Here is a 25566-nt window from a genome sequence, read left to right on the forward strand (position 1 = left end):
TTGACGACCAATTACTTCTTCCATATTACTAGACATGTCAGAATCCTCTTAATTTAGTTATTTGCATCTTAGAATATATGTAAAGCTAACTCCAAAGAATGCTCCACCCCAATCAAGCACATCCTTAAATTCAGCAGGAATTCCTAGTTTCCACTTAGAATTTTTTAGAGTAATACTAAGGGCAGGGAGCCATCAAATCAATAATTGCACCATGCACACTGATGACATTATATAGATGATGATATTACTTTTTCATGCTGCACTAAAGACTTTTTAGGAGCATTTCAGAAGTGTAGCTTGATAATAATCAAGAACAAAATCAGAAGCTTATTGATCTTGAGAACCAATCATAGTAAGAAGGCACTCTTAATATCTTATCCATGGTTTTATCTCCTAAAACAATTCAGGAGACAGAACAATTTAGTAGTTTCAGTGTTGTTCAAATCATCTCTAAGAAATCCACTAGGTGACCTTAGCAAGTCACACTTTCTCAGTCTAAAAAGAAGACAGATCTCATCTGAATAAATCTTACAAGGAAAACTCTCTGATAGGGTCACCATAAGATGAAACTGATTTGAAGACACATAACAATAACAACAAAGCAAAATATGCAAATTTACCTGCTTTGTTGTAAACCTTGACCATATGATGCTTTTATAAGGATGTATTCAACGTTACTCAGCACTGACATAAAGTCAGAATGTGAGACAGATTCATCAGAAACAGAGTTGAAATATTTCCAGGCACTCTAGAAAGAAAAAAAATCAATGTCATTTAGTCCTTAATACTCAGTGATATTTACTTAAATATCATTTACGGTACTTATCCATCAAAAGCCTATCCCATCAAAAAGTTGTGTGCTATTGGAATACAATACTATGTACAATTAAGAAAGGATAGCAAGAAGTCATTTCAAATACTTGGTCCAAATGACTCTAAAACAGAAATCAAAACACTTCTGCTATTGTCTTCATGTGTACTCTGAGCTTGGCAGGGCAACCACCACTGCACACTATGAAAGACACACAAACCATGTGTTTTAGGCCATTTTTATTTCCAACTTAGGGCTATTGCAACTAAAGGAAGGGGAGAAGTTATTTTTAGAGCACTCATATGCAAGGCATTTTGTTACATCTGTCTAGGAGAAAGTTGCATGTCTACTGGTATGCCTCTAAGAAGGAGATGCCCTTCCAAAATGCACTGGGTTGTATTAATAAAATGCAGACACTTTTGAAACAAGATATCAAGATTATGGGGCAAAAAGAGGATGATGGGGAGCAGGATATCCTTCCAGCAGCAGAATCTGAGCCCAAGGGGGATGAAAAGCCTGACACTACAGAGATGGCTACTGCTGGGCAGGAGTAGGACCCTTTGGGAATAGAGCCAACTGAGCCTCGGCAGAATGAGGCTGTTCAGGAGGAAGAGCGGGGCTTAACACTCCCATCTAGGCTGCACCTCAGGGGGGATGCCATTCAGCTGCACAGGTTCAATCGATTGGCCCAAAGAAAGAGATGGACTTTGCAGGAGCAGCATCAAGGGTGGGTGCTTGCAACAGCTCTTTGCTGGAAAAAATAGTTGTGTATGGAATGTTTCAGCCTTAATTTTGATCCTTGTATTTTGGAACTTGGGACTTCATGTGTGTAACCTGTTTGAAAATTTGGTGAGCCCCTTGTTATTGAACTGTTGTGCCTTGGACTCTGTTTGAACTGATTCTGTTGTGACCTTGGACTCCTCCTGACTTCTGCAAGGAACAGCTGCAGATTCCTGACACAAGGTTCTCTCCAACTTCTCATTGCAATCATTGTGTTATCTCCCTTATTTTGCTTTGGAGCCAAGTTGTCTTGTATTTATCAGAAAACATCCTCTACTTTTTGAAGGCATCCTTCTAATTCAATAGAAAAGTTCTGTCTTGAGTATTCTTAAATTTTAAATATATTTTATGTCTTACTAGGTTTATATGTTGTAGCCCATATAGTTATTATTTGCCATTCAATGCAACATTACTCTTGATATGTTGCACAAGTTTTGGGCACAGAATGACCCAGATTTTCTGCTTCTGTTCATAATTCTTTGAAACCAATAATATATCCTAAAATGAGGATTTTATCCACATTACCATCCACAATAGGTACTTGTACTGAGTTCCCATAACCCCTAGCCACTGGTCATTATGACTTTGGCTGATGGAAGTTGTAGACTAAAATGTCTGGTTCAGGAAGGCTTGTCTAAATGCTTCCCAGCAAAGACGAATCCAGGATTGGCGTTTGCAACATGACTGAAAATCTAATAAGCCCCTTAAGGTATTTGCATCTATGTAATTTAGTGCAGGATAGATTCATGTTGCATAAATTAATAAATCCTAACATTAATATTCATTTACTTTCATAATATAACATAAACATATAAAGAAGAATTTGTATTAATCTAAGACATCATCTACACTGTCATAAAATCCAGTTTTTGAATGCAGATTTAATATATTGAACTGGATTATATGACAGTGTAGACTCACATAATCCAGTTCAAAGCAGTTAATCTATATTCTGAAACGGGTGAGAGAAGTGCAGGCCGGATACAGCAGCAATTACCTTTTTGTGCCCTTAAAGCTGGCAGGTCCAAAAACATTTTTTTTTTAAATTCCAAGTGATTTTGGTTTTGTCCCGTCACCCCCCACCCCCCAATGGCCAAGAACAACACAAAACTGCTGGAAATACAGTGTTACATCACAACAGCTTTCCCTATGAATAAAAAACTGTCCAAAAACACAATAAGAACTGATATCACACTACTTCCTTTTCATTTTGGAATAATGTGGCCCAGTGGAGATCTGAAAGAGGTGCAAATTAACCCCTGCCAGAGTTAACCGCCCCTAGTCTGGGCAATAGTAAATGCCCTCTGAGCAAATCTTAGTTTTAAAAACCTATGACAAATTTGCCTTAAAGTCACCATAGGTAGGAAATGCCATGAAGAGAAACAGCAACGTAAAATAGAAATAAGCTATTTTATACTCACCTCCATCATTACTATTTCTTCATCTTGTCTTACTCCGTTTTGTGGAGCAGGGATGTCCACATAGATGACATATTTACTAGTGTGTCCTCCCTTCATCAGGATTTGTGGTTCAAGGTTTGAGGTTCCAATGCCGTCCACAGCATAAAAAGCAGCCGAATACATCAATTTTCCACCATAGGCCATAAGCTGTTTGAGGGATTAATCATTACACTTATTCTTTTCACAAACATTTTCTGAACAATATTTACTAAAATCTACATCAAGCAAAAGTAATGATACTGTTCCATTTACCAAGTGGAGGCCACTAGGAGGTGCTGGAGAGAGAAGGATAGTTCATTTTTATTGGGGGAGGGGGAGTTGAAGGAGGAAAACAATTTCCCCAGTTCTTGCTGGTTAATCCCCCTCCCCCTTCCCATATTATAAATGAAGGTTGATTACAAGACAGGGACATTGTTGGGGGGAATAACAGGAAAATGAGGGAAAATGGTTTTCCTCCTTCAACCCACCCTCCACTCCTGTAAAATTGACTATCCTTCTCTCTCTAGTGCCCACTAGTGGCCCCCGCCCAGATAATGGAACAATACCAAAGTAATATACATACAGTATTTTCACTAAACTTTATCAATAGACCATACTTGTTAAAACTGTTGTATAAAATCTGACAGTTTTATACTTAACAGTAACATTTGAACCATAAAAGCATGACACGAATGAATGCAAATATCACAACTGCACACTAAATTTTCTAGATTGCTTGAGTCTTAGAGCCATCTCCAAACAATTAAAAATTAAGAAAATGATAGTTATATAAGCGATGTTCACCTGGTCTCCCTGGAACTGATGGGGCAGTTTCCAGTAAAATGGCTCTGTATTCAAGTGTTGTCGGACTGTTGCAGCATCCATTAAGATATCTGGATACTGAGTAAATACACCTTCACTAGTTCCAGTGAGATTACTCTGAGAAACCACATACATAACACCCTGCTGAGGAGTCAGGGTTACCTGCAACAACAAGCAGATCATTCAAATTCATGAGTCATACTAAATATTGGTTCAGTTTAGCCAAGTTCGCCAACAAAATGTTATAAAATAGCAGAAGTATAAATCTGATGATCATCAACTTAGGTACAACTGGATTAAAATATTTAATATTCTGGCATGAGCACAACTCAAATTTGTGAAGTTAGATAGCACACGTTTATGCACAATTTTCTTTCTTTGCTTACATTTGCCTCCACATTTTCCCTATATAATCCATAGACCATGCAAACACTAAACTGGGAAGGAGACTCAATGAGAGAAAGTAGGAGATATAAAGTTGTAATCGTTTCTGAGGATATAATCAAGTTAGTACTATTAACCACAAAACAAATTTCACTGCCAGAGGGTTTGCACACAAATCATTTGTAAATAAGTGGAAACAATATTTCATTTGTTTACTTTAAACATTTCCTCTGAAACTTTCTGACTAACAAATGATAATGCAACAAATAGAAATTAGTTTCTCTCTAGGAAAGAAAGCATTATTTCTCGAGGAAGAAGCCTGGAAATAGCCACCAAAAGGCCCTATATTCCATGTTCATACTAGATACAGTTTGCTACCATTATTGTTATTTGGTATGACATAAAACTGATTACCGATTAGTCGTGACCCCCTTATACACATAATCAGAAGTGACTAGAAGTCCATTTCTGATTTTGAAAACTGGGTGATTTTTATATAAAACAGTACGTATTTTTTTTGACAAAGAAATAGACTGAAATCTGCTTCCAGGAGAGGCAATTCATACATTTGTGGTCAGACAAAAAGAACCTATGGAGTCCAAAGGGAACATGCCACAGTTGGAGTGTGGCATGTGGCCCCTAGAATTACACTTTATCCACTTCCCAAGGTTAGATGTCACAAAATTAAGTGGAAACAGAAGAGAAAACTAAAGAAGAAAGATGAAGCTACTTCACTAACCAGAACTCTCACGTAGTCTTCTACTTCTGTACAAAACTCTGACTTCCCAGAACAGAAACATGGAATGCATCCCAAAGGATTAATAGCATGAAGTGCAAAAGTCCCAGCTTTACATTCACTGCAGTGTAATCCAAACACATTTTCCTGATGAAGAAAAAGGCTGTTAGCAGCAGGAGTGCCTGAAGGTTAGTCTAAACATTTTCAACTTATATGTTTGCCAGAACACTTGTCTAAACAACAGTTACAAATGCATATATATATATACACACACACACCAGAGATGCTCATAATTAATTCAAATTTATCTATAATTTGAAAAGAGCATAATATGAAATCTAGACAACCAATTGTCTCATTATTGTTTGCTACCTTGATTGTTTAGTCAGTGTACCATCCCTGGGTATACTTAATCTCACCTCTTTATAATCCTGTTCCTTAACACAGCACTTTAACAGTATCCAAGACCTAAATCTTTTGAGCCCTAGAGACCCATCTACATGGATCAAATACACCGAAGTGAGCAAGAAGTCAACCTGTAGTGTTTACATGAAGATCAGACCTATCTTACCCCTAACCTAGAGGGCAGGGGGAGGAGAAGCTGCTTAACCTAGATTTGCCCCACGTTAGGTAAAGTGGGGAATGCTCTGTTCATGAGGAGCAGTGCTACCATCCCACATTTTCCATGCTCCATAGGATGGCATTTACCTTTGTCATTTTTTGTCACAACAGCAGTGGCCAGCGAGCTCCAGAGAGCTCCTGGCCATTGTTCGGCACCTCTGTTGATGTTAGCAAAGATGCCCATGTGACTAGGAATGGGGAAGTGGATCAGAGGCTACAACTTGAGGAGAGGAGGGCCTATGGCAATTGACAACAATAAAGCTAAGGCTGACTGCCCAGCAGGGCTGAGCTTGGTTTGGACTGACTAGATAGTGGAGACTTCACTCTTATCACTGAAATGGTTAAGGAGCAGAGTGGTGTAAACACCATGGCAGAATCCAGAGTTGGCTAGAAACAACAATGCTTCAGACTAGCTCGATTCTGCAGATCTTGTAAATGGAGCCTAGGTTTTTAAAGCATGTTTTCTCTTCCTTTTTTTGTGCTTTCATTGCTACTATGTTCGCTATTCAAGTGCACAATACACAATTTTGACTTACAATGCTTCACATGGAGAATGTAATTCAAGTACTCCAAAAATAAAGTACCTTACAATTGAATTGATTTCTAGGGAAATTACTATTGTTTGAGAGAACTGCTGCAAACTATGGGGTGCTGTTGCTTCCTCCTTGTACACTTACTTGCCAAAATTCACAACATTAGCTTTACTTTTTCTCTGTCATGTTAGAACACAGCCTCAGTGCTCATAGGGACCAGCATCCATAACATCATAGGGTTCAGTCACACAATTCATTTTATGCTTTTATGTTTCACTGCATCAGCCCTTTCAGCAACTAAGGTTCTCCCTTTATTTCATAGAGTAGCTGTATAATTTTGCCTTAATATATTTTGGGAAATATTGTATACATACCTTACAGACACATATGCCAGTTTCCTCTTCACAACTGCAGATTCCTTGACTCTGGTCACATACATCTGCTTTACTTCCGCGTATGTCACAATCACAAGGAACACAATCTGGATAGTCTCTATATCCCAAGGCACACACGTCACAGTTGTCACCTCCATACCCATGCTTACACTGACATTGAGCTGACAGCTGGTCACACTGGAGACTGACCGAACCTAACTCACTGCAATTGCAAGCCTGAAAAGAAAATATTTGGAAAAGTTTATAATTTTAGTGTTTGTTCTTCTATATCCATGGAGCTCGCATTCAGGGGATCAATCATTCATGGCTTGCATTTTACTATGGTGTGTTTTCTATAATGGGACTTGAGCATCCTCGAATTCTGGTATACACGGGGGATCCTTGGCTTTCAAATAGTCCCCAACAAGCACCTGCTCACCTTGCATCCTTTCTCTGGATCAAGACCCCAGAAGTTTTTTGCACAAAATTCACACTTTTCCCCTTCAGTGTGAGGAGGACAAATGCATTCCCCAGAATCTTCATCACAAGCATCAAGAGTATGGGCACAATCACAAACTGGAAAGAAGAAAAATGAAACATGCAGTTTGGGAGTTTGGTTGTTGTGGTTTGCTTATTTTGTTTTTTTGTTGTTGTTTTGGGGGGGGGGGGGGTAACTGCTGCCAGACTGAAAGAATGTTTGTAACATTTTCACTCTGTATCGGAGGGGGAGTGCATTTCCTTCTTCCATCAACAGGTTGTTAAGTTAAGAATGAAAGTTTTACCTTATCTTTTCATTAGCTAGTTAGGATGTAGGTTCACCATACATACATAAATGCAAAGGCATTGGGAAACCTTTGAGAATGACTAGTTCTAGCTCAGCCCCAGACATTGTTGAATATGGCCTTATTCTCCCTACCAATTACCCAGGTCACTCCCTCTAATAGGCCCCAGATATGAACAGCCATAGTTCATGCCTGTTATTGTTGTTGCCTGCTATAGCACTGCACTTAATTCCCTCCCACCCCTAGAAATTTTGAGCTTGCACTAGCCTTGGCCTGGCCTTTTAAATTGCGTTGAATAGGTAGGATTACTTTTAATATATATGTGTTACTGTGAAATTTTTTTGCTTATATTGTTTTGTTAATTTTATGTTTATGTTGTTTACTCTGTATGTATTGATGACGTTACTTGGAAACCGCTCTGAGTCCCCCCGGGGAGATAGAGTGCTATATAAATAAACTTTTGTTTTTGTTGTAAACTGCCTACCTTGTTTGTTTTTGGGTTCAACAAGGGAAGTCAGGGAAGTAACACAGAAAAAGTGAGGCACACTTTGTTATTTTGCCAAACTAAGGCTAATTCCTAACAATTTTCGTTTCCATATTTTCCCAAAAAGTGCTAAGGCCCTGATACTGATTCCAATAATAGTGTTAATCCCCAGGTAGAGCAAGTCTGTTGAATAAATATTGATTCATCATTCACCAATTGATTCAATAGGTCTGCTCTTCCAGGGATTCAGGCTTTAACAAATTAGTCAATGGTAAATGCAATGCCATTCCCAAGAAGCAACCACTTCTAGTCTCAGGAGTAGTGACAGGGCTTTCTCTGTGGCAGAGCACTGACTGTGGACTTCTTCCCCAAGGCAAATATGACTGATTCTATTCCTCCTGAATCTCCAGTAGGCAGTGAAATATGCACTATTTTGCTTTACGTTTGGATCTTGAAAAGTGTCCTCTTTCTGCTTTTTTGTCCATTTTGTGAACTGTTTTTAAAGAGGGACTTGGGAGCATTTTAGTTGGTTTTAATGCTTTAATGTTTTTAAACTGCTTTTATCCTTTGTGTATGGCCCCAGGGGCCCTGACAGGATGAAAGGAAACAAATGAATGCCGTAAAACAAATAATAACTGAATAACCCTGTTCCCAAATGGCAAAAAGAAATACTGTCATAGGAACCATTTCCATCAGTCCAAGTCTTTATCCAAACAGTGAAATTAATTGGATTCATCTTGCAGACAAAAATCTATCAGAATTGCTTTGATACTGCTCTGCTGACCCGGCTTTGAAAATGCATGCTAAACAGACCCCCAGCTGACCTTTCCTGTGGTGAAACACAAAGCACTTTTTGAAAGAAAATTCATGCAGTTCAAGAAGCTGCCATGGCCAGATTATGGGCTATAGCTTACGTGTGCAACCACCATCCTGGAATGCATAAAAACCGTGAGCGCAACGATCACACTTCTCCCCAGCCACTCCTGGCACACAGCGACACTGTCCTTCATCATTACAGTCCTCGGCAACTGAGCCAGCTTTACTGCAGTTGCAGGGAAGGCAGCCAAGTCCTGTACTTATGCCATAATATCCAAACTGTTGGGCAGAAAAGAAAAGGATTTCAGCAGTATTTCAGAGTTCACTGAAACAAAAATAGGTCGTTGCTCATGTTTTCTATTTCATTGTTGTATGCTATCCACTCCTGCTGCTTGGCTTGCATATACATGGCACGGCTCTCTTTGGCAGTGCACTGGGAAAAAGTCCACATTTTTCCCAGCACACAGAATTGCTTATTGCTATAGCATCCCTCAGAAACCTTGAGAGAATACTAAGGAAAGAACAATGTGATGTTAGAAGTCCAACTAGTATTTATCAGAGGCTGGAAGTACTTCAGTATCCATATTATTTCTGGACAATACTGTTAAAAGCTAGAGGCTGCAAATTTAAAATCTCACTCATACTTTTTCTTCTTCATTTCCTCTATTATTGCCATTATTAATAAAAATGAGAATGAATTACTGATATCAAAGGAGTGTGGTGGGTCATATACTAATCACTAAAACCTCTGGGAAGCTTGCAAAGATGGCTTGTCCTGGTCACTTCCTTACATTTTTCACGCTATAGTGACAATCTTGGGAATAAAGTGCCAAAGTTGCCCCATCTAGCCAGTTTTAAAAAAAAAAACATGTCACTGAAGTTCCTGAAATGAATATTTTTAAATCAAGTTGCTTGGACTCTTGGGTCCACTTATTCTGTTTTATCCCATTGATTCTAATATTGAATTCACACTACTTTTGCTAGACTATTTCCACTATGGTAATGGTAGACTATTTCCACTATGGTAATGAAAACATTTATGTCATGTTGATTGAACTGTTGATTTCTGTCTTGCTTGGATTTGTTGAACTGGTTTATTCTTTGCCCCCCCCCCCCAAATTTCATGGATTTTGATAATTAAGTTGACATTCACGGAGACACTTAGTATATTAATCAAATTAAGTGCATCAGTAAAATCGCGCCCATAAGCATCATGTTTATTATTTCTTACCAAACACTTATCACATCTTTGTCCCACCACATTCATTTTGCATTGGCAAAGACCAGTCTCATGATGGCAGATGCTGGAAACAGAGCTTTCCATGTTGCACTCACAAGCTTATGCATAAGAAAGAAAGAAAGAAAGAAAGAAAGAAAGAAAGAAAGAAAGAAAGAGAAAGGAGGGAGGGAGGGAGGGAGGGAGGGAGGGAGGGAGGGACAAGGCAAATTACCGTGAGATGCAAATTATTGTAAATAATATTTTTCTGCATAAAAGCTAGGATTCTATTCCCAATTTTTCTGTAGTCTTGTCATGTGTTGCTTTAATTACAGTAATCAGCCTTTAAAAAAATTAAGACATGTATCAAAACTCAAAATAATTTATGAGCTCCACGTAGTCACTTCCAAAGGCAGGTTAAATGTTCCTACCTCTTATTTGTTACATTTACATGCTGCTCTTCCTTCAGAGTTCAAGAATTTTAAATGGTTTTCTTCCTCCACATACCATTCTTAAAACAATCCCTTGAGGGAGACAGACTAAAAGTCGCTAAACTAAGGTTTTATGGTTAAAACCACAACCCAAATCACTTAAGACTCAACCCAGTGCTCTAACACTATACTGCTGAAACAATGTAAGAGGAAAACATTATCATCCTGGGTTGCTGTGAGTTTTCCAGTCTGTATGGCTATGTTCCAGAAGCATTCTCTTCTGACATTTCACCCACATCTATGGCAGGCAACCTCAGAGGTTGTGAGGTCTGTTGTTTGAGGCAAGTGTGAATGTTACAATTGGCCAGTTTGTTTACCACTGAATGGCTTTGAAGTTCAAAGCCTGGCTGCTTCCTGCCTCAATCAGACAAGAGTTCTTTCTTCCACTGAACATTCCACAGATATATAAACTCCACTTGCCTAGTTTCCAACAGACCTCACAACCACTGAGGATGCCTGCCATAGATGTGGGTGAAACATCAGGAGATAATGCTTCTGGAACACGGCCATACAGCCCAGAAAACTCATGGCAACCCAGTGATTCCCGCCATAAAAGCCTTCAACAACACATTACTATCCTGGTTGCAAAATCCTAAAATAATCTTGCTTAATTATCAGAAACAAATTCATCTATGTTAATAATTCTTTCTACAACTTCTAAATCTGAAAGAGATTGAGCTCTGATCCTAAGACCTCAATCCAAAGTTATTCCAAAACATTCCCACAAATATGTCCCTATAACCACAGTGTTTAAGATTATGGCGCCAATCTATTTATTGTATTTTAACAACCCACATTCTTCAATGTGTTATTTTATTATAAAACTACTTTCAAAAGTAAGCAAATCTCCTATATATAGAGGAATCCTACATAGGTTAATTAAACAAGGCTAACTCACCATGGCAATCTTTGTTGATCACTGCATCCCCATAATACCCATTAGCGCACCTTTCACAGTGACGTCCTACTGTATTCCCAGTGCACTTCAGGCACTCGCCTGTGAGTGAGTGGCAATAGCCATCTTCCATTGGATCTATATTACCATTGCAGTCACAAGGTACACATGATTGTCCTGGGACCAAAGGATCACCATAGTACCCATTTGCACATCTGCACAACAGATAGGAAATTGGATGAAATTACATAAAACAAGTGTTTTAAATTATTTGTTTTATTTATATCCCATCTTTCTCTCTTTATGGGACAAGTGGTTAACAGTTTTAAGTCATTAACAAATCAATATGAACAATGGAAAGGTTAAAAGGAAATTAAATAATCATGTTACAAATATCAAGTCAAAAGAGTTTAAGGGAAAATAACAATGATGATAAAAATGCAGGATCCTCCAGTGCAACTTTCATGAGCTTTTCATACATGTATTTCTTCTATCCAATTTGGCAGCTGTTTGAAAAATTGGATCCATTTCTTCCTGGAAGTTGTGAACCCCAGGCATTATAGCCAACAAGATTAAAGTATATCTCCCAGATTTAGCTAAGTGACTTGAAAAAGTAAGCATAGAATGCAAGAATTTCTTACACAGAGTTCAACATCTCCCTCCCCAAATTACCAAGATAGAGGGAACTTTTTTCACTAAAGCAACTTTCTAATTTAGCATCCCTGACATGACATTTATGACAAAGGACTCTGTCATTGACAAAGGTAATGCACATTTTGAAAGTGAATACTAAAATGGGGGAAGGCAGATATTGGACCAAAGGACAATGACGCTTTGTGGTTATTTTCATTACTGTAGCTTCATACCTTTCGCATTTGGGTCCTGCATATCCAGAAGGGCATTTATCACAGATAACGTCACCAACGCTGTCCAAGTGACAAGTAGGGCTAAAACTATAAACAATCACAGTATTTTATTAGCTACTTTAAATTTTTGTTTATTCTGTCTCACCAAAAAAATTGTGAAGGAATGTACATAAATTAAAAATGAAATATCATCAAGGAGATAAAAATAGAAAACAGCAGTAACACAATGGGAAACTTTGGGAAAACACTGAACTACAGAAACAGATTCAAAATAAAGATTCAAAATACATAGTTTTATCTAGTTATTTCCGACATTCATATGCCATTTTTCATTTTACCAAGTAAAAAATCATTCAGTTTCAAAAACCTACAATACAAAAGTGACTAAAAGGAAAAATACACTAAAACAATAAAGGTAAAGATAAAGGTTTCCCCTGACATTAAGTCTAGTCATGTCCAACTCTGAAAGTTGGTGCTTATCTCCATTTCTAAGCCAAAGAGCCAGTGTTGTCTGTAGATACCTTCAAGGCCATGTGGCCAGCATGACTGCATGAAGCACCGTTACCTTCCTGCAAAAGCAGTACCTATTGATCTACTCACATTTGCATGTTTGCAAACTGCTAGGTTGGCAGAAGCTGGGTATAACAAAAGGATCTCACCCTGCTTCCCATATTCGAACCACCAACCTTTTGGTCAGGAAGTTCATCAGCTCAGTCCTTTAACCCGCTGCGTCACCACTAAAACAGTAAGTTTAATAAAATCTATTAAACTATTCATTTTAAAATCTGGGGTACAGTTGGTGATCTACATCCACAGATTTTGCACCTGTGGATTCCACCAGATATGGATTTAAAATGTTAACTCCAAAAATGTTTTTAAAAACTTGATTTTGCCATTTTATATGGGGAACACAATTTGAGTATGCCACTGTATATAATGAAAATTGAGTAACAATGGATCTTTGGTATCCACATGCAATTCTGGAACCAAACCACAAGGGCCACATGTAACTAATAAAAGTAACAATTAGGTTAATACCTAGATCGGCATTTCTCAACCTGGGGGTCCGGACTCCTGGTTGGGTCATGAGGGGTTGCCAGAGACCTTCAGAAAACACAGTATTTTCTGTTGGTCTTGGGGGGTCTGTGTGGGAAGTTTGGCCCAATTCTATTTTTGGTGGGGTTCAAAATGCTCTTTCATTATAAGTGAACTATAAATCCCAGCAACTACAACTCTGAAATGCCAAGTCTATTTTCTCCAAACCCCACCAGTGTTCACATTTGGGCATATTGAGTATTCGTACCAAGTGGTTCATATCCATCATTGTTTGAGTCTACAGTGCTCTCTGGATGTATGTGAACCACAACTCCAAAACTCAAGGTCAATGCCCACCAAACCCTTCCAGTATTTTCTGTTGGTCATGGGACTTCTGTGTGCTAAGTTTAGTTCAATTCCATCATTGGTGGAGTTCAGAGTGCCCTTTGATTGTAGGTGAACAACTAAAACTCTCGAATGACAAAGACAACCCCACCAGTATTCAAATTTGGGCACATTGGGTATTTGTGCCAAATTTGGTCCAGTGAATTAAAATACATCCTGCATATCAGATATTTACATTATGATTCATAACAGTAGCAAAATTACAGTTATGGAGTAGCAATGAAAATAATTTTATGGTTGGGAGGTCACCACAACATGAGGAACTGTATTAAGGGGTCACGGCATTAGGAAGGTTGAGAACCACTGGGCTAAATATATTAATGGTGGAAACATCCAACAATGGGAACACACCCCATTTTAATGGCACAACATGGTGAGAGTACAACAGAAAAGACTCTCTTCTAAATCACAACCAAATGAGTTTCGCTAATCTGTGGTACAGTAACAGTATACCTCTCTCCCCAAAAATTGAAAGATTAGGGTACTTATCCATTTGCTACATATATGTATCATGAATTTATTCCAATAATACTTTTAATTATTGCAGTAGAGTCTCACTATCCAACATAAATGGGCAGGCAGAATGTTGGATAAGCAAAAATGTTGGATAATAAGGAGGAATTAAGAAAAAGCCTATTAAACGTCAAATTACGTTATGATTTTACAAATTAAGCACCAAAACACCATGTTTTACAACAAATTGACAGAAAAAGAAGTTCAGTACAAGGTAACATTATGTAGCAATTACTGTATTTACGAATTTAGCACTAAAACATCACAATGTACTGAAACTGCTGTGGTTCCAGGCGGGAGGCAGACTATATTGGATAATACAGAATGTTGGATGAGCGAAGGTTGGATAAGTGAGATTCTACTGTAATTATTATTAATAATAATCAAAGTGTAATTGTCAGTGTAAAAATACATTTAGTATTTGCTCAGATAAAGATAATTTTCCCTAACAAGTATCATGCTGTGCTGTATCACAAGCAGTACTCTCAACCTCAGAAAGATGTCATGTTTGAGGGAAGAGCTGCTTTTAGAAGACACCAAATGGGCATGCCCAAGCTCTTCAGCATGCCTAGAGCAGATTGCTAAATGCCAACATTATCCTGTAGCTGGACAAGACTGAGCTTGCACTGATTTTATGCGCATCAACAATGTAACACTAGAAGGTTTTCTAATATTAGCAGCTTGGGACAATCTTTTGAAGAAATGCCCTAAGGGATACAATTGTATTTGGAAAAATATTGGAAGCTTTCCAACTGCTTTCCTTGGCCAAGCAAGAGCTATCATTTCAGAAGGAATGTTATTTTTACACCTTTCCGTGACACTAATTTTAGTCTACTTTCTTTTAACTGTACCTTCATGACTCTGCTTACTTGATAGTGGTGGATATGTCATTTGATATGTCCAATTAGTAGCTTACTTGTTTGAAGGAGTTCTCAGTGGACAGGCACATAGCTGGCAATCCTCTGCTGTGCCCTTGGTGGGTGTTCCATAGAACCCTGGCAGGCACTGATCACAAGAACGTCCTGAAGTGTTGTGTTCACAAGCCTATGAAAAATGCAAGGGGACCTTCTGATACTCATTTTGGGTGGATTTCCATCACAAGAGAACATGCAGCAAGTCTGCGGAACTCCAAGGTCATTTACTCAGTTCTTGCCCTAAATTTTAGACTTAGGGTTGCCCTAAATTTTAGACTTAGGAAGAGGGGCCGACCAAGGGCAAGATGGATGGATGACATCTTTGAAGTGACTGGATTGACCTTGAAGGGGCTGGGGATGGTGACAGCCAACAGGGAGCTCTGGCATGGGCTGAACCATAAGGTCATGAAGAGTCAGAAACGACTGAACTAATGAACAACAAACAAAGTCTAAAATGACTTAAAGACATACAATCCTAATTAACTCTCATCAAATAAAAAGAGACCCGTTTAAATACTGGTAAGTTAATGTTGGTTTTTTTTCTTCTCCATTTTAAATATTGTATCATTCTTTCATGTTTTCTAACACTACAAATAAGATATCTGCAGTGTGCATGGCAATACGTTCATGTTTTTTTCATGGTTCTCCAACAGTCTGAGGAATCATGAACCAGCTCTCTGCTTAACAAGTTTGGAGATCCCTGCTGTAGACAATATAGTCTAACACAACTTTAACTATCATGGCTCAATGCCATGGAATCCTGGGATTTGAAGTTTGATGCGGCAACAGTGCTCTTTGGCAGAGAAAAGTAAAGATCTTGCAAAAATTCTATTCTCATGATTCCATAACATTGGGCCATAGCAGTTAAAGTGGTATAAAATACATTAATTATACAGTGTAGACCAGGCATGTACAAACTTGGGCCCTCCAGGTGTTTTGGACTTCAACTCCCACAATTCCTAACAGCCAGTAGGTTGTTAGGAATTGTGGGAGTTGAAGTCCAAAACATCTGGAGGGCCCAAGTTTGTGCATGCCTGGCATAGACACATCCTAAGGCAGCAACAATAATGAGTAGCTATGTGGCTCTAGTGTATATATTTTGCTTCATGAATTAGGCTCATTATTATTGGTAGCAGAGTAAATCACCTTCTGTAATATTTGACATTGCCAAGTAGCAGAAATAATTCAGAACATTTTCAGCATATGGAAAAAATAGTCTTAAATGTGCAGATAATAATGGAAATTTCACAATAGCAAAATAAATACCATCAACTAATTATGTTCCAACATTCTTCTGCTCAGAGCCATAGGAATTTTGCCACTGATTTCAATGGAAAAAGCTATAGCTTTCATGAGTTTTTATATATATAACTGTGTTTTATATTAGTTCATCACTCAAGCCAGATAGCTAATGTCTTTAACATGCCCAGAAAGCAGCTTATAGAAAGGTTATAAAACTCATATGGGGATGCTTCTCCATGTTTGCATATATTACAAAACTATCCTGCACACTAGCAAAAGCACCCACCTCTACAGGGATGAGGGATTCATTAGATCTCTTCCCATTAGATCTTTAGTACCCATGTCATGTTTCACATAGTTGTGTTTCACTTGGAACTACATCAGTAACTTACATACAAGCACACATTATCTTTCTTTATTGTACATTTGCTGGTACTAAGTTATCACAATATTTTCAGGAAAGTAACTATAAGAAGGGTAATAGATAACTTACAAGACAAACACCATGGATATCACATTCTGTTGCATGACCATTGCAATCACACGGCAGGCAAATCCCTCCAAAGAGTATTCCATCCACTCTGTAGTAGCCAGGAAGGCACGACTTTTTTTAAAAAAGATAAATGTACAGAAGTAATTAGCACAAATTTGTTCTGAGGTCACTTTATCTTTATTTTTAAAATATTTAAAAGCAGTAAAACCAATTGAAATTATGTATTAATTCTACTAGTATAATGATACAACCTGATCTCTGAACTCAATCCACATAGCTATATGAGTAGGAGTTTCATATGGCATAGGAAGTTAATCTTCAAGAAAAAGAAGTCTACAGTTTCAATGGGCATGAAGAAATAGATGCAGACTCACATGAACTTGAATAGTTCTTAACAACAAGTTAACATAAGCAGTATTGTTGGTTATGGGATTTAACAACATATTATACATATCAGAAACAAGAAAAGTGATTGGGGAGGGGGGCTCATACTGTGACAAGTGGAATGTGGATAAGTTCATTCTGCTGTCCAATCAAATAAAGTATAAAGCCATATGAGTTTCTTCTCAATAGTTCCCAATAGTTCTGTTCTACTAATTTTGGAGAGCCAAAAAGGCTGCAAGCATGAATATATCAAATGGACAAGGGTTGCTTTTGTATTTAATTGCTCTGTAATCTGTCATGCTTAGATATCCCCTCTCTATATAATGACACTAGTTTTCATATCCCTGACTTCTCCTTAAAGAAGAATCATAGGATAGTCTTAAATTCTGAAGTACACATATTCTGAAATCTTATGAAGTTTTTTAAAAAAAAACTTGCAATGCTAAACTGAAAAATATAACCAACAGGATAAAACACAGGAGTGGTAAAAATGTGAAAAAAATATTCTCATCAAAACTCTTCCAAAAACTACCAACATCACTGCATACCAGCTCATGAATGCAATGATTTGGCTAGATTTTTCTATCAAATTATCCAAATTTCAAATAACCTTAAATAGTGTGACCCAAAGGGCTATAACTGTTTGAGTTCCTTTGAATGTATTCTGGTGGCCTGATGGAGTTCTGGAGTGCGAGCAGGATATGCTGATGGAGAGATCCTGAGGGAGAGCTTCTGGAGAGCCTTTTCTCTGAAGAGACCTATGGACAAAGGCTTAGTTCTGGGGAGCAGTTTGGAGAAGCTACTCTGAGGAGGCTATGGTGAAACAGCTACTTCAGATTTATTTTGCGCTCTCATTTGCTGTAAAGATGAAGATGCCTTATTTTCTGTTTCTTACAAAGACTATGTAAGTTTGTTGCACTTCTTTATTTTTGTATGCAACATTGCCAGCTTTTGTTTCAACTCAGCAAAGTAAAGAGTAAAGATTTTTGCTGTTCACTTTTACTATTGGTCTGAGAGTTTTTGCATTTGGACTTTGGGTGCTGGGACATCTGGCTAAAACATGCGCTGTGTAATACAATGTTTAGTGTTCAAAAGAGATTGAGAGAATCAGAGACAAATTTGTTGTTCCCAGAGGCTAAAATATAAGCAAAGGAAACCGAGGTATGAAAAAGAGTGATGTCATGGATTTGGGAACATAAGTTTTGGAACATAAGTCAAACCAAAAGGGTTATCATAAAACCCAAAATACAGCAGTCCTGCCCACTGGGGAACATAGAGATGATATTAAACTTCATCCCATCACAGTTGCCCACCCCAGTAAAAGGAGAAAATAAAATGTGTGCAAAACAGAAAAAAAACAGTCTTAATTCAGCAAAGCAAAGACTTTAAAGAGACTAATCTGTAAATGGAAAATATGCTAAAAAGTAGTATAACATCTTGAATGTATGATCTCTACTCAAAAGTGCTTTTTTTACAGAAAAAAATGGAAAATTACCTCACAAGAAATCCCAGAGTAACCTTGAGGACATTCACAGTATTCCACATCTGCAGCTGTCAATGGATCTACAAGATTAGCATTCGCTGTATCCAAAGTGACAGAATTCAACCTGCAATGACACAGTATTATTTTTCTCCTGAAACATTTTTAAAATGAAATAAAAAGTTGTGAATGAGTTATGAAAGCTACAAATCACAAAGAAACAAATCTTCTTGAACAGTGCTAATGTATATTCAAAATAGATCAATCATGCAAAGGTAAAACTCAACTATACATTGTTAGCAATGTATATATCCACTTCTAAAACACATATAAATATGTAATGTTCTGTGGTATCAAATGCATCCCATTATAATCAATATGAGTTTTGCATTGTTTTCAGTATTTTTTACAGTTGCTCACACACAAGCTATCTAGCACACATGAGCAAAGGGCAATGAAAGAACCTGCCCTGTGTGGGATTAGACTACTTTGGAGCACATAGGATAGGAACACTTTTTTGGACAACAGCTTCAATGACTCCAGAAAGCCATGATGTAATTTCCATGTGCTCACTAAACAAATTCTCTCTAGCGGGTAAAACAAAAGGAGGAATCGACTGCAGAGACACAGAAAAAAGGAAGGAAAAGAATTGTAAAGAAGTGTGCCAATCTACATACAGACTTAGAAAATAAACTCAAGACGTTATCAACCTACTTACTGCTGACTTAGGATACTTGCTACACTACAGAATGTTGATTTCCCTCAGTGCTGTGATTTTAATGTGTTTTTCCTTTCCCCATATTCATTTGTTGAGAATATATCATGTCAGCAAAAATATGGGCCTCTGAGGTAGCCAGCAGCAGAGACATAAGCTACAAAATAGATTCCATGACTAGGTCAATTTGTAGAAAAGTTGTTCAAAGTGCTCACAGAGTTTCCTTGTTTATTTTAATAGTAGAGACATTTTGTCATCACAGACAAAATCAACTGTTTCTGAGTCATGTCACAGTTGATACATTTCTAAAGTGTTCAGGACAGCCAGAAATCTGCTCTTACTGATTAAATTGGGCTTCTCAGAGAGCAACATTCTAAATTAGGTATCACACTTTCTAGGAACTCTATATACTATTTCTAATATTCTGACTTTACCAATAACTATTTCACTTACATGACATTTCAGCAAAATTTAGAAATGCTGTCCTTAAATACACACCATAGCTCAATCTTGTACAGAAAAATAACATACTCAAGAATAAATGGGAGGTTTGGCGATCTGAAGTCTCATTGTTCCTTCCACACAGTTTAATGCAAAACAATGATTAACAAAATATCAGCTCATTAGAATTCAGAAGGACATGCTTTCCAATTAAAAGTCCCCACTGGCCTGTTAGAAAAGAGCCATCCTTCTTGCTCTGCAAGTGGGCTTTTATAAATGAGCTGCTTTGTCAACATTGCATGTGCCAAGCCAAGCAATCTCTTTAATTCCCCGAATCACCACAGGCATAGTCTCACTTGAATGTGGGCTGTTCCTGTGCTGTTTTGTTTGTAGCAGACAGAAGTCAATTCCTAGGCAAACAGTGTGGGTAAAATCCACTTATAAAACATAGAAAAACCGTCGGATTTTCCAGAATAAAAATTTCAGTCATAAAGACTTTGTGATGTCAGTCATAATGAACAGCCTGCCTGTAGTGTTCCCATAACAAAAATCACTAATTTTAAAATAAGCCTGCCAAAGTAATTTATCATTGAAGTGCTTCAAAAGGCAATGTAGCTAAGCATCTGTGCAAATCTTATGCATGGTTTAGCATTCCTAGCAGGAGCCCCCTTTCACCCTAGACCAGCTTTCCGAACATTTCATTTTGATGACACACTTTTTAGACATGCATCAATGCACGACACAGTAATTCAGGGCCCATCCACACAGCCATATAACCCTGAATATCAAGCAGAAAATCCCACAATATCTGCTTTGAACTGGGTTATCTGAGTCCACACTGCCATATATTCAAGTTCAAAGGGGATAATGTGGAATTTTATTCAGCTGTGTGGGAGGGGACTCAGTCTTACTAGCAAACCAGGGATCAAACCAATACCTTATAAGAGATATGTCCACATATATAAATAATATAAAAATTATAATACATTTTTAAAATATATGATTTATCGCATATATCACACAGACTCTGAGGTTTATCATTACATTTGTGCGACACACTGCAGCTGTAACATGTTGCAAAACACACTTTGGAAAGCTGTGGCCTAGACAATACTCTTCCAGTGGTGGAGATAGGAGAAAGAACAAACCATGATTCACATTCACTTTTTGTTGTGTATTAGTATTCACGGACTAAAATAAGCACTGAATTTTTATGTCCAGCATGCTCCTGTTTTGCTGCTTTCACAAGGGGGAAGAATGAAAGGAACAGGATTGAAAGCAATATTCAAAAATCTTTGCAATGGTTAGAATATGTGTTTCTTGACTGTCAAGAAATCCTGGGGAGAAGAATCCTGAACTAATTGAGAATATTCACAGTTTGGGGAATATTCTTTGAAAAATTCACCCATGGCTGTTTTGAACAAAAAAAAACCTTTTTTTCTGCACACAGAGAATTATACTTTGTATAAAAATACAGTTTCTGCAGAAAAATGTTTTTTGTGCTATTTTCTTTGCAAAATGACCAAGCGCTCTTTGAAACTGGACAGTTTTTGAATATTTTCTCATATTTGGAGGGGGATGCAAAAATTACTTGTTGCATCCGTTAGGAATCAAATTAGTGAGGAGACAACATGATCTGCTTTCTTGTACAGTCAATTGTTTAATGGACAGAACTGAGGACCCTTCAGCTGTCTTTACTATTAGGCTCAGGTATGAGGATCTTTCTTTTCTGGTCCATTCCTGTGCTAAAAGGAAGAGGCCTGGTTTGCAAGGTTGCCACTGAAGTCACAGATTCAGTCTATGTCTGAGCTCTTCCCAATGCCTCTGTGAACCCAAGAAAATCACATGAATGCTGTTGCATAGATTTGTTCTTGAACCTGACTGGAACTGCAACAGACAATTACCTAGTAGACCAAAGCCAGAGTTTTAAGATTTTAAAAACTTTCTCCTGCATTTCATTTCAAGTAAAGAATCTCAAAAATGTAATTCTAGAACAAACCATTTCATGTCTCTCACCTGTATACAGCCTTTTTTGCAATGTTGTAACTGGCCCGAAGTAGAATATGGGTAACATTTACTAAAACTGTCATCAGCATGTCTCGGTCTATTGACTTCTTAGTGTTAAAATCAACAAAGTTTTCAGGCACAAGTCTTACAGAACTGGAATATTCTTCATATGGCTGTAAAGACAATCCTTCAGCTCGGGTACCCAATATTTGTCCATTACCCTGAAATAACAAGTGTCATTGACTACAAGCAGGCATTAAAAAAAATAATTCAAAGTTTTTACAGCTTTCATTAATTTATTCCATATACTGTACTTTATGGAACACTAACAAATCAGTAAAAGGTAAAGGTTTTCCCTGACATTAAGTCTAGTCATGTTCAACTCTTGGGGGTGGTGGTCATCTCCATTTCTAAGTCAAAGAACCAGTGTTGTCTATAAATACCGCCGAGGTCATGTGGCCATCATGACTGTATGGAGCACCTTTACCTTCCCGCAGAAGCAGTACCTATAGATCTACTCACATTTGCATGTTTTTGAACTGCTAGATTGGCAGATGCTGGGGCTAACAATGGGAGCTCACCCTTCTCCCCAGACTTAAACTGTCAGCCTTTTGGTCAGCAAGTTCAGCAGCTCAGCAGTTTAACCCACTTAGCCACCAGGGGGCCCACTGTACTTTATGAAACACTGACGCATAACTAAATGGTTATTCCAAATAACCTTCTAAGCATCCAATTTCCAGCCTTTTCACAGTTCATCCCATAAATTTAGTTTTGAGTAACACCAGGTTTTATATAAAATTAGATTTCTGACTGAAATCAATGGAATGTACTTCCATACTGTATGGAGAACTCAAGGGTTTGTTGTTTTTTTTGTTTTTTTTAATTCTGGCTACATATGGGATTTTACACAGCACACAGGTTCCTTGTAATGTAGACAAGATGAAATCAACAATTGCAATCCTATAACATCTTTCCAGAAATAAGCCCCATTGGCCTCAGGTCAAAAACGTACTGCCTGCTCCAATGGATATATGTGAAGGATTTAAAAGCTATCTTTTATTACCTCATTCAAGCTACTTTGATTACAATCTTGCAAGAGAGAGCTACTCAAGAACTCATTGTTTACTTGTTATATTCTTATATAGCAAAATAAGATTGTGAATACAAAATTGAACATCCCAAATATATAAACAGTTGATGCTTAATAAGGGAAAAGTGGGTGTCTGCAGGGCTTTCTTTTTGGATACTCTTAACTTCTGAAATTATCTGCCAAGGAAGGTTACTCTGACAGCCCCTTTACATTTCTCCTTCTGCCAGCAGGCACAAACCTATTTATTTAGACAGAATTTTGGCAGGTAAGTTTAGTTGTAATTGAAAGAAGATGTAGTTTATTTTTTAATGGTATGTTTTTAACCTGGATTTTTTAAGTGTATTAGTAGCTGATTTTGGAGTTGTTTAAAAATTACTGAAAGCTATCTGAATGAAATGTTTCCTAGTTGGATATAAATTGAATAAATAAATACGTAAGAAAAATAATGTGGCCAGAACTTAAAACTTATATAGGACCTTTGGATTTGTTGAAGAGTTTCAGGTAAATTATATTGTGAAGCCTTTTCAACCAATTCTGTAAGTTAAGTATCAGTATTACAATGTTACACATATTGTTGAATATAGCAAAACATAACAAAAGCAATCTGATAATTCATATACAACTCAGGTCTAGGCAATCTGAAGGCCTAGTTTCTTCCAATATGAATTCCCTAGGCTCTAACTGGTTCAAGAGGTGCCCTTCTCTGAGTTCCCTCAGAGAAGGGCACCTCTGTTAGTTCCCTAACACAGGCTTAGTGGGGATATGAGAGATATCTTTCTCTGTGGTTGATCCCAGCTTTTATTATTTATTATTATTTGAACTTATATGCCGCCACTCCCCTGGGGCTCGGAATTCCATCCCCTTTTGGAATTCCATCCCCAGAGAAATGCATCTACACTTTAAAATTATAGAGACTAGTTTAACACTACTCAACCTGGGGGTTGGGACCCCTGGGGGGGTTGGGACCCCTGGGGGTGTCGTGAGGGGGTTGTCAGACTGCCAAAGACCATCAGAAAAAAACGTATTTCTGTTGACCATGGGGTTCTGTGTCTGAAGACTGGCCCAATTCTATTGTTGGTGGGGTTCAGAATGCTCTTTGATTGTAGGTTAACTATAAATCCCAGCAATGACTACTCCCAAATGATAAAATCAATCCCCCCCCAACCCCACCAGTATTCATATTTGGGTGTATTGGGTGATTGTGCCAAATTTGGTCCAGTTTTTTTTTGTCATGTCAGGAGCGACTTGAGAAACTGCAAGTCACTTCTGGTGTGAGAGAATTGGCCGTCTGCAAGGACGTTGCCCAGGGGATGCCCAGTTGATTTGATGTTTTTATCATCCCTGAGGGAGGCTTCTCTCATGTCCCCGCATGAGGAGCTGGGGCTGATAGAGGGAACTCAACCACCTCTCCCCGGATTTGAACCTGTGACCTGTTGGTCTTCAGTCCTGCCAGCACAGGGGTTTAACTCACTGTGCCACCGGGGCTCCAGTGACTGAAAAATACATCCTGCATATCTGATATTTACATTATGATTCATACCAGTAGCAAAATTACTGTTATGAAGTAGGAATGAAAATAATTTTATGGTTGGAGGTCACCACAACATGAGAAACTGTACTAAGGGGTCACGGCATTAGGAAGGTTGAGAAACACTGGTCTAATAGAATCTAACTATGACTTCAAAAAATGAACTGTTGGAAGGTCTAATCTATAGGCTTTGAATTGGGTATATTCACTGGCAATGCAAATATGTGGCTGGCAATATTTAAGTTAAAAGTAAATATATAAAGAGCAGCACATATACAAAAGTTTTCAATATCATTATTTTAGTAGCAACACACACACACACCTTTGCTTAACAGCAATTTTCAAAATGTCAAGAGATTCTGCACAATACAGTTCCATGAAGGAAAGAATCAATATAAACCATGCAATATATATATACACACACTCCATCAGCACTCAAAAATACTTTGAATAATCATATTCTTTGGATCACACCAATAAGCATTAATTCCCATAATCTTGATTTACCTGAATTATAACATCCACATTAGAAACCAAATCACTATCTGTACTATCCATGGGAATGTCATAGGACACGCTATATTTCAGATAACCACCAAAGGAAGTGAGCTGGAAGTAAAAGAGAGCAAACATTTTGAAAGGGTTGGGAGAAGATTATAAAAGTAAAATTTAAATCTCATATGCAGCTAAACAATACTTCTTTTCATTCTCTTTAATATCAGCAAGTTTTGCATTTTATTAAACTATTATCCATGGCACGCATCCCACATATAGACTGGACACAGAAAATAGATAAAGCAGAATACTCCTGAGATCCACAGGGAGATGTAGTTAATCCATATCTCAATATCAAACCACCCAAAATCAATCTTTTAAGCAGTGCAGCCATACAATAAAGACATTTCCATGTTGTAGGGAATCTGGGGCAGGATCAGAGACAAATGTATCACTTTTCCAGTTGTTGGGTGTGTTCCCTCAAGTCTTCGTAGACACAGAGGGACAGGCATCTACAAGAGACCCAAACACTTAAATTACCCCCACTCACTGGTAACACAGAAATTGGTATGTTGGTGACATCACTTTTGATGGTTGTATGGTTGAAAGAGACTTCCAACATGCTCAATGACTGTAGAAGTAAATTGTTAAAGTGGGCTTTCACTTTATGTAATAATAATTATTCATGCAAAAGATTCCAGACATTATATGCAAAACATCTTTCTCTAGACACATTATTAAATCCATATATCTGTTTTACCATATGTTTTTAAC

General features: G+C 37.8%; 1 protein-coding gene across 1 annotated transcript in view; it reads right to left on the reverse strand.

Moving 5' to 3' along the window:
- The window catches only part of LAMA1 (laminin subunit alpha 1), a 115865-nt gene that overhangs the window by 50534 nt on the left and 39765 nt on the right, over positions 1-25566 (reverse strand). Inside the window, exons 13-27 of the mRNA XM_060775074.2 lie at positions 24805-24906; positions 21689-21900; positions 18532-18643; positions 16653-16763; positions 14920-15047; positions 12051-12137; positions 11188-11399; positions 9814-9920; positions 8681-8861; positions 6940-7076; positions 6501-6737; positions 4976-5119; positions 3835-4014; positions 3013-3198; positions 621-748 (exon numbers count right to left, since the gene is read on the reverse strand). Coding sequence (XP_060631057.2) covers positions 621-748; positions 3013-3198; positions 3835-4014; positions 4976-5119; positions 6501-6737; positions 6940-7076; positions 8681-8861; positions 9814-9920; positions 11188-11399; positions 12051-12137; positions 14920-15047; positions 16653-16763; positions 18532-18643; positions 21689-21900; positions 24805-24906 — 2264 coding nt within the window. The remainder of the gene's footprint in view (positions 1-620; positions 749-3012; positions 3199-3834; positions 4015-4975; positions 5120-6500; positions 6738-6939; positions 7077-8680; positions 8862-9813; positions 9921-11187; positions 11400-12050; positions 12138-14919; positions 15048-16652; positions 16764-18531; positions 18644-21688; positions 21901-24804; positions 24907-25566) is intronic.

The sequence above is a fragment of the Anolis sagrei genome, chromosome 4, assembly GCF_037176765.1.
Source record: "Anolis sagrei isolate rAnoSag1 chromosome 4, rAnoSag1.mat, whole genome shotgun sequence".
In the NCBI taxonomy this organism is placed as follows: Eukaryota; Metazoa; Chordata; class Lepidosauria; order Squamata; family Dactyloidae; genus Anolis; species Anolis sagrei.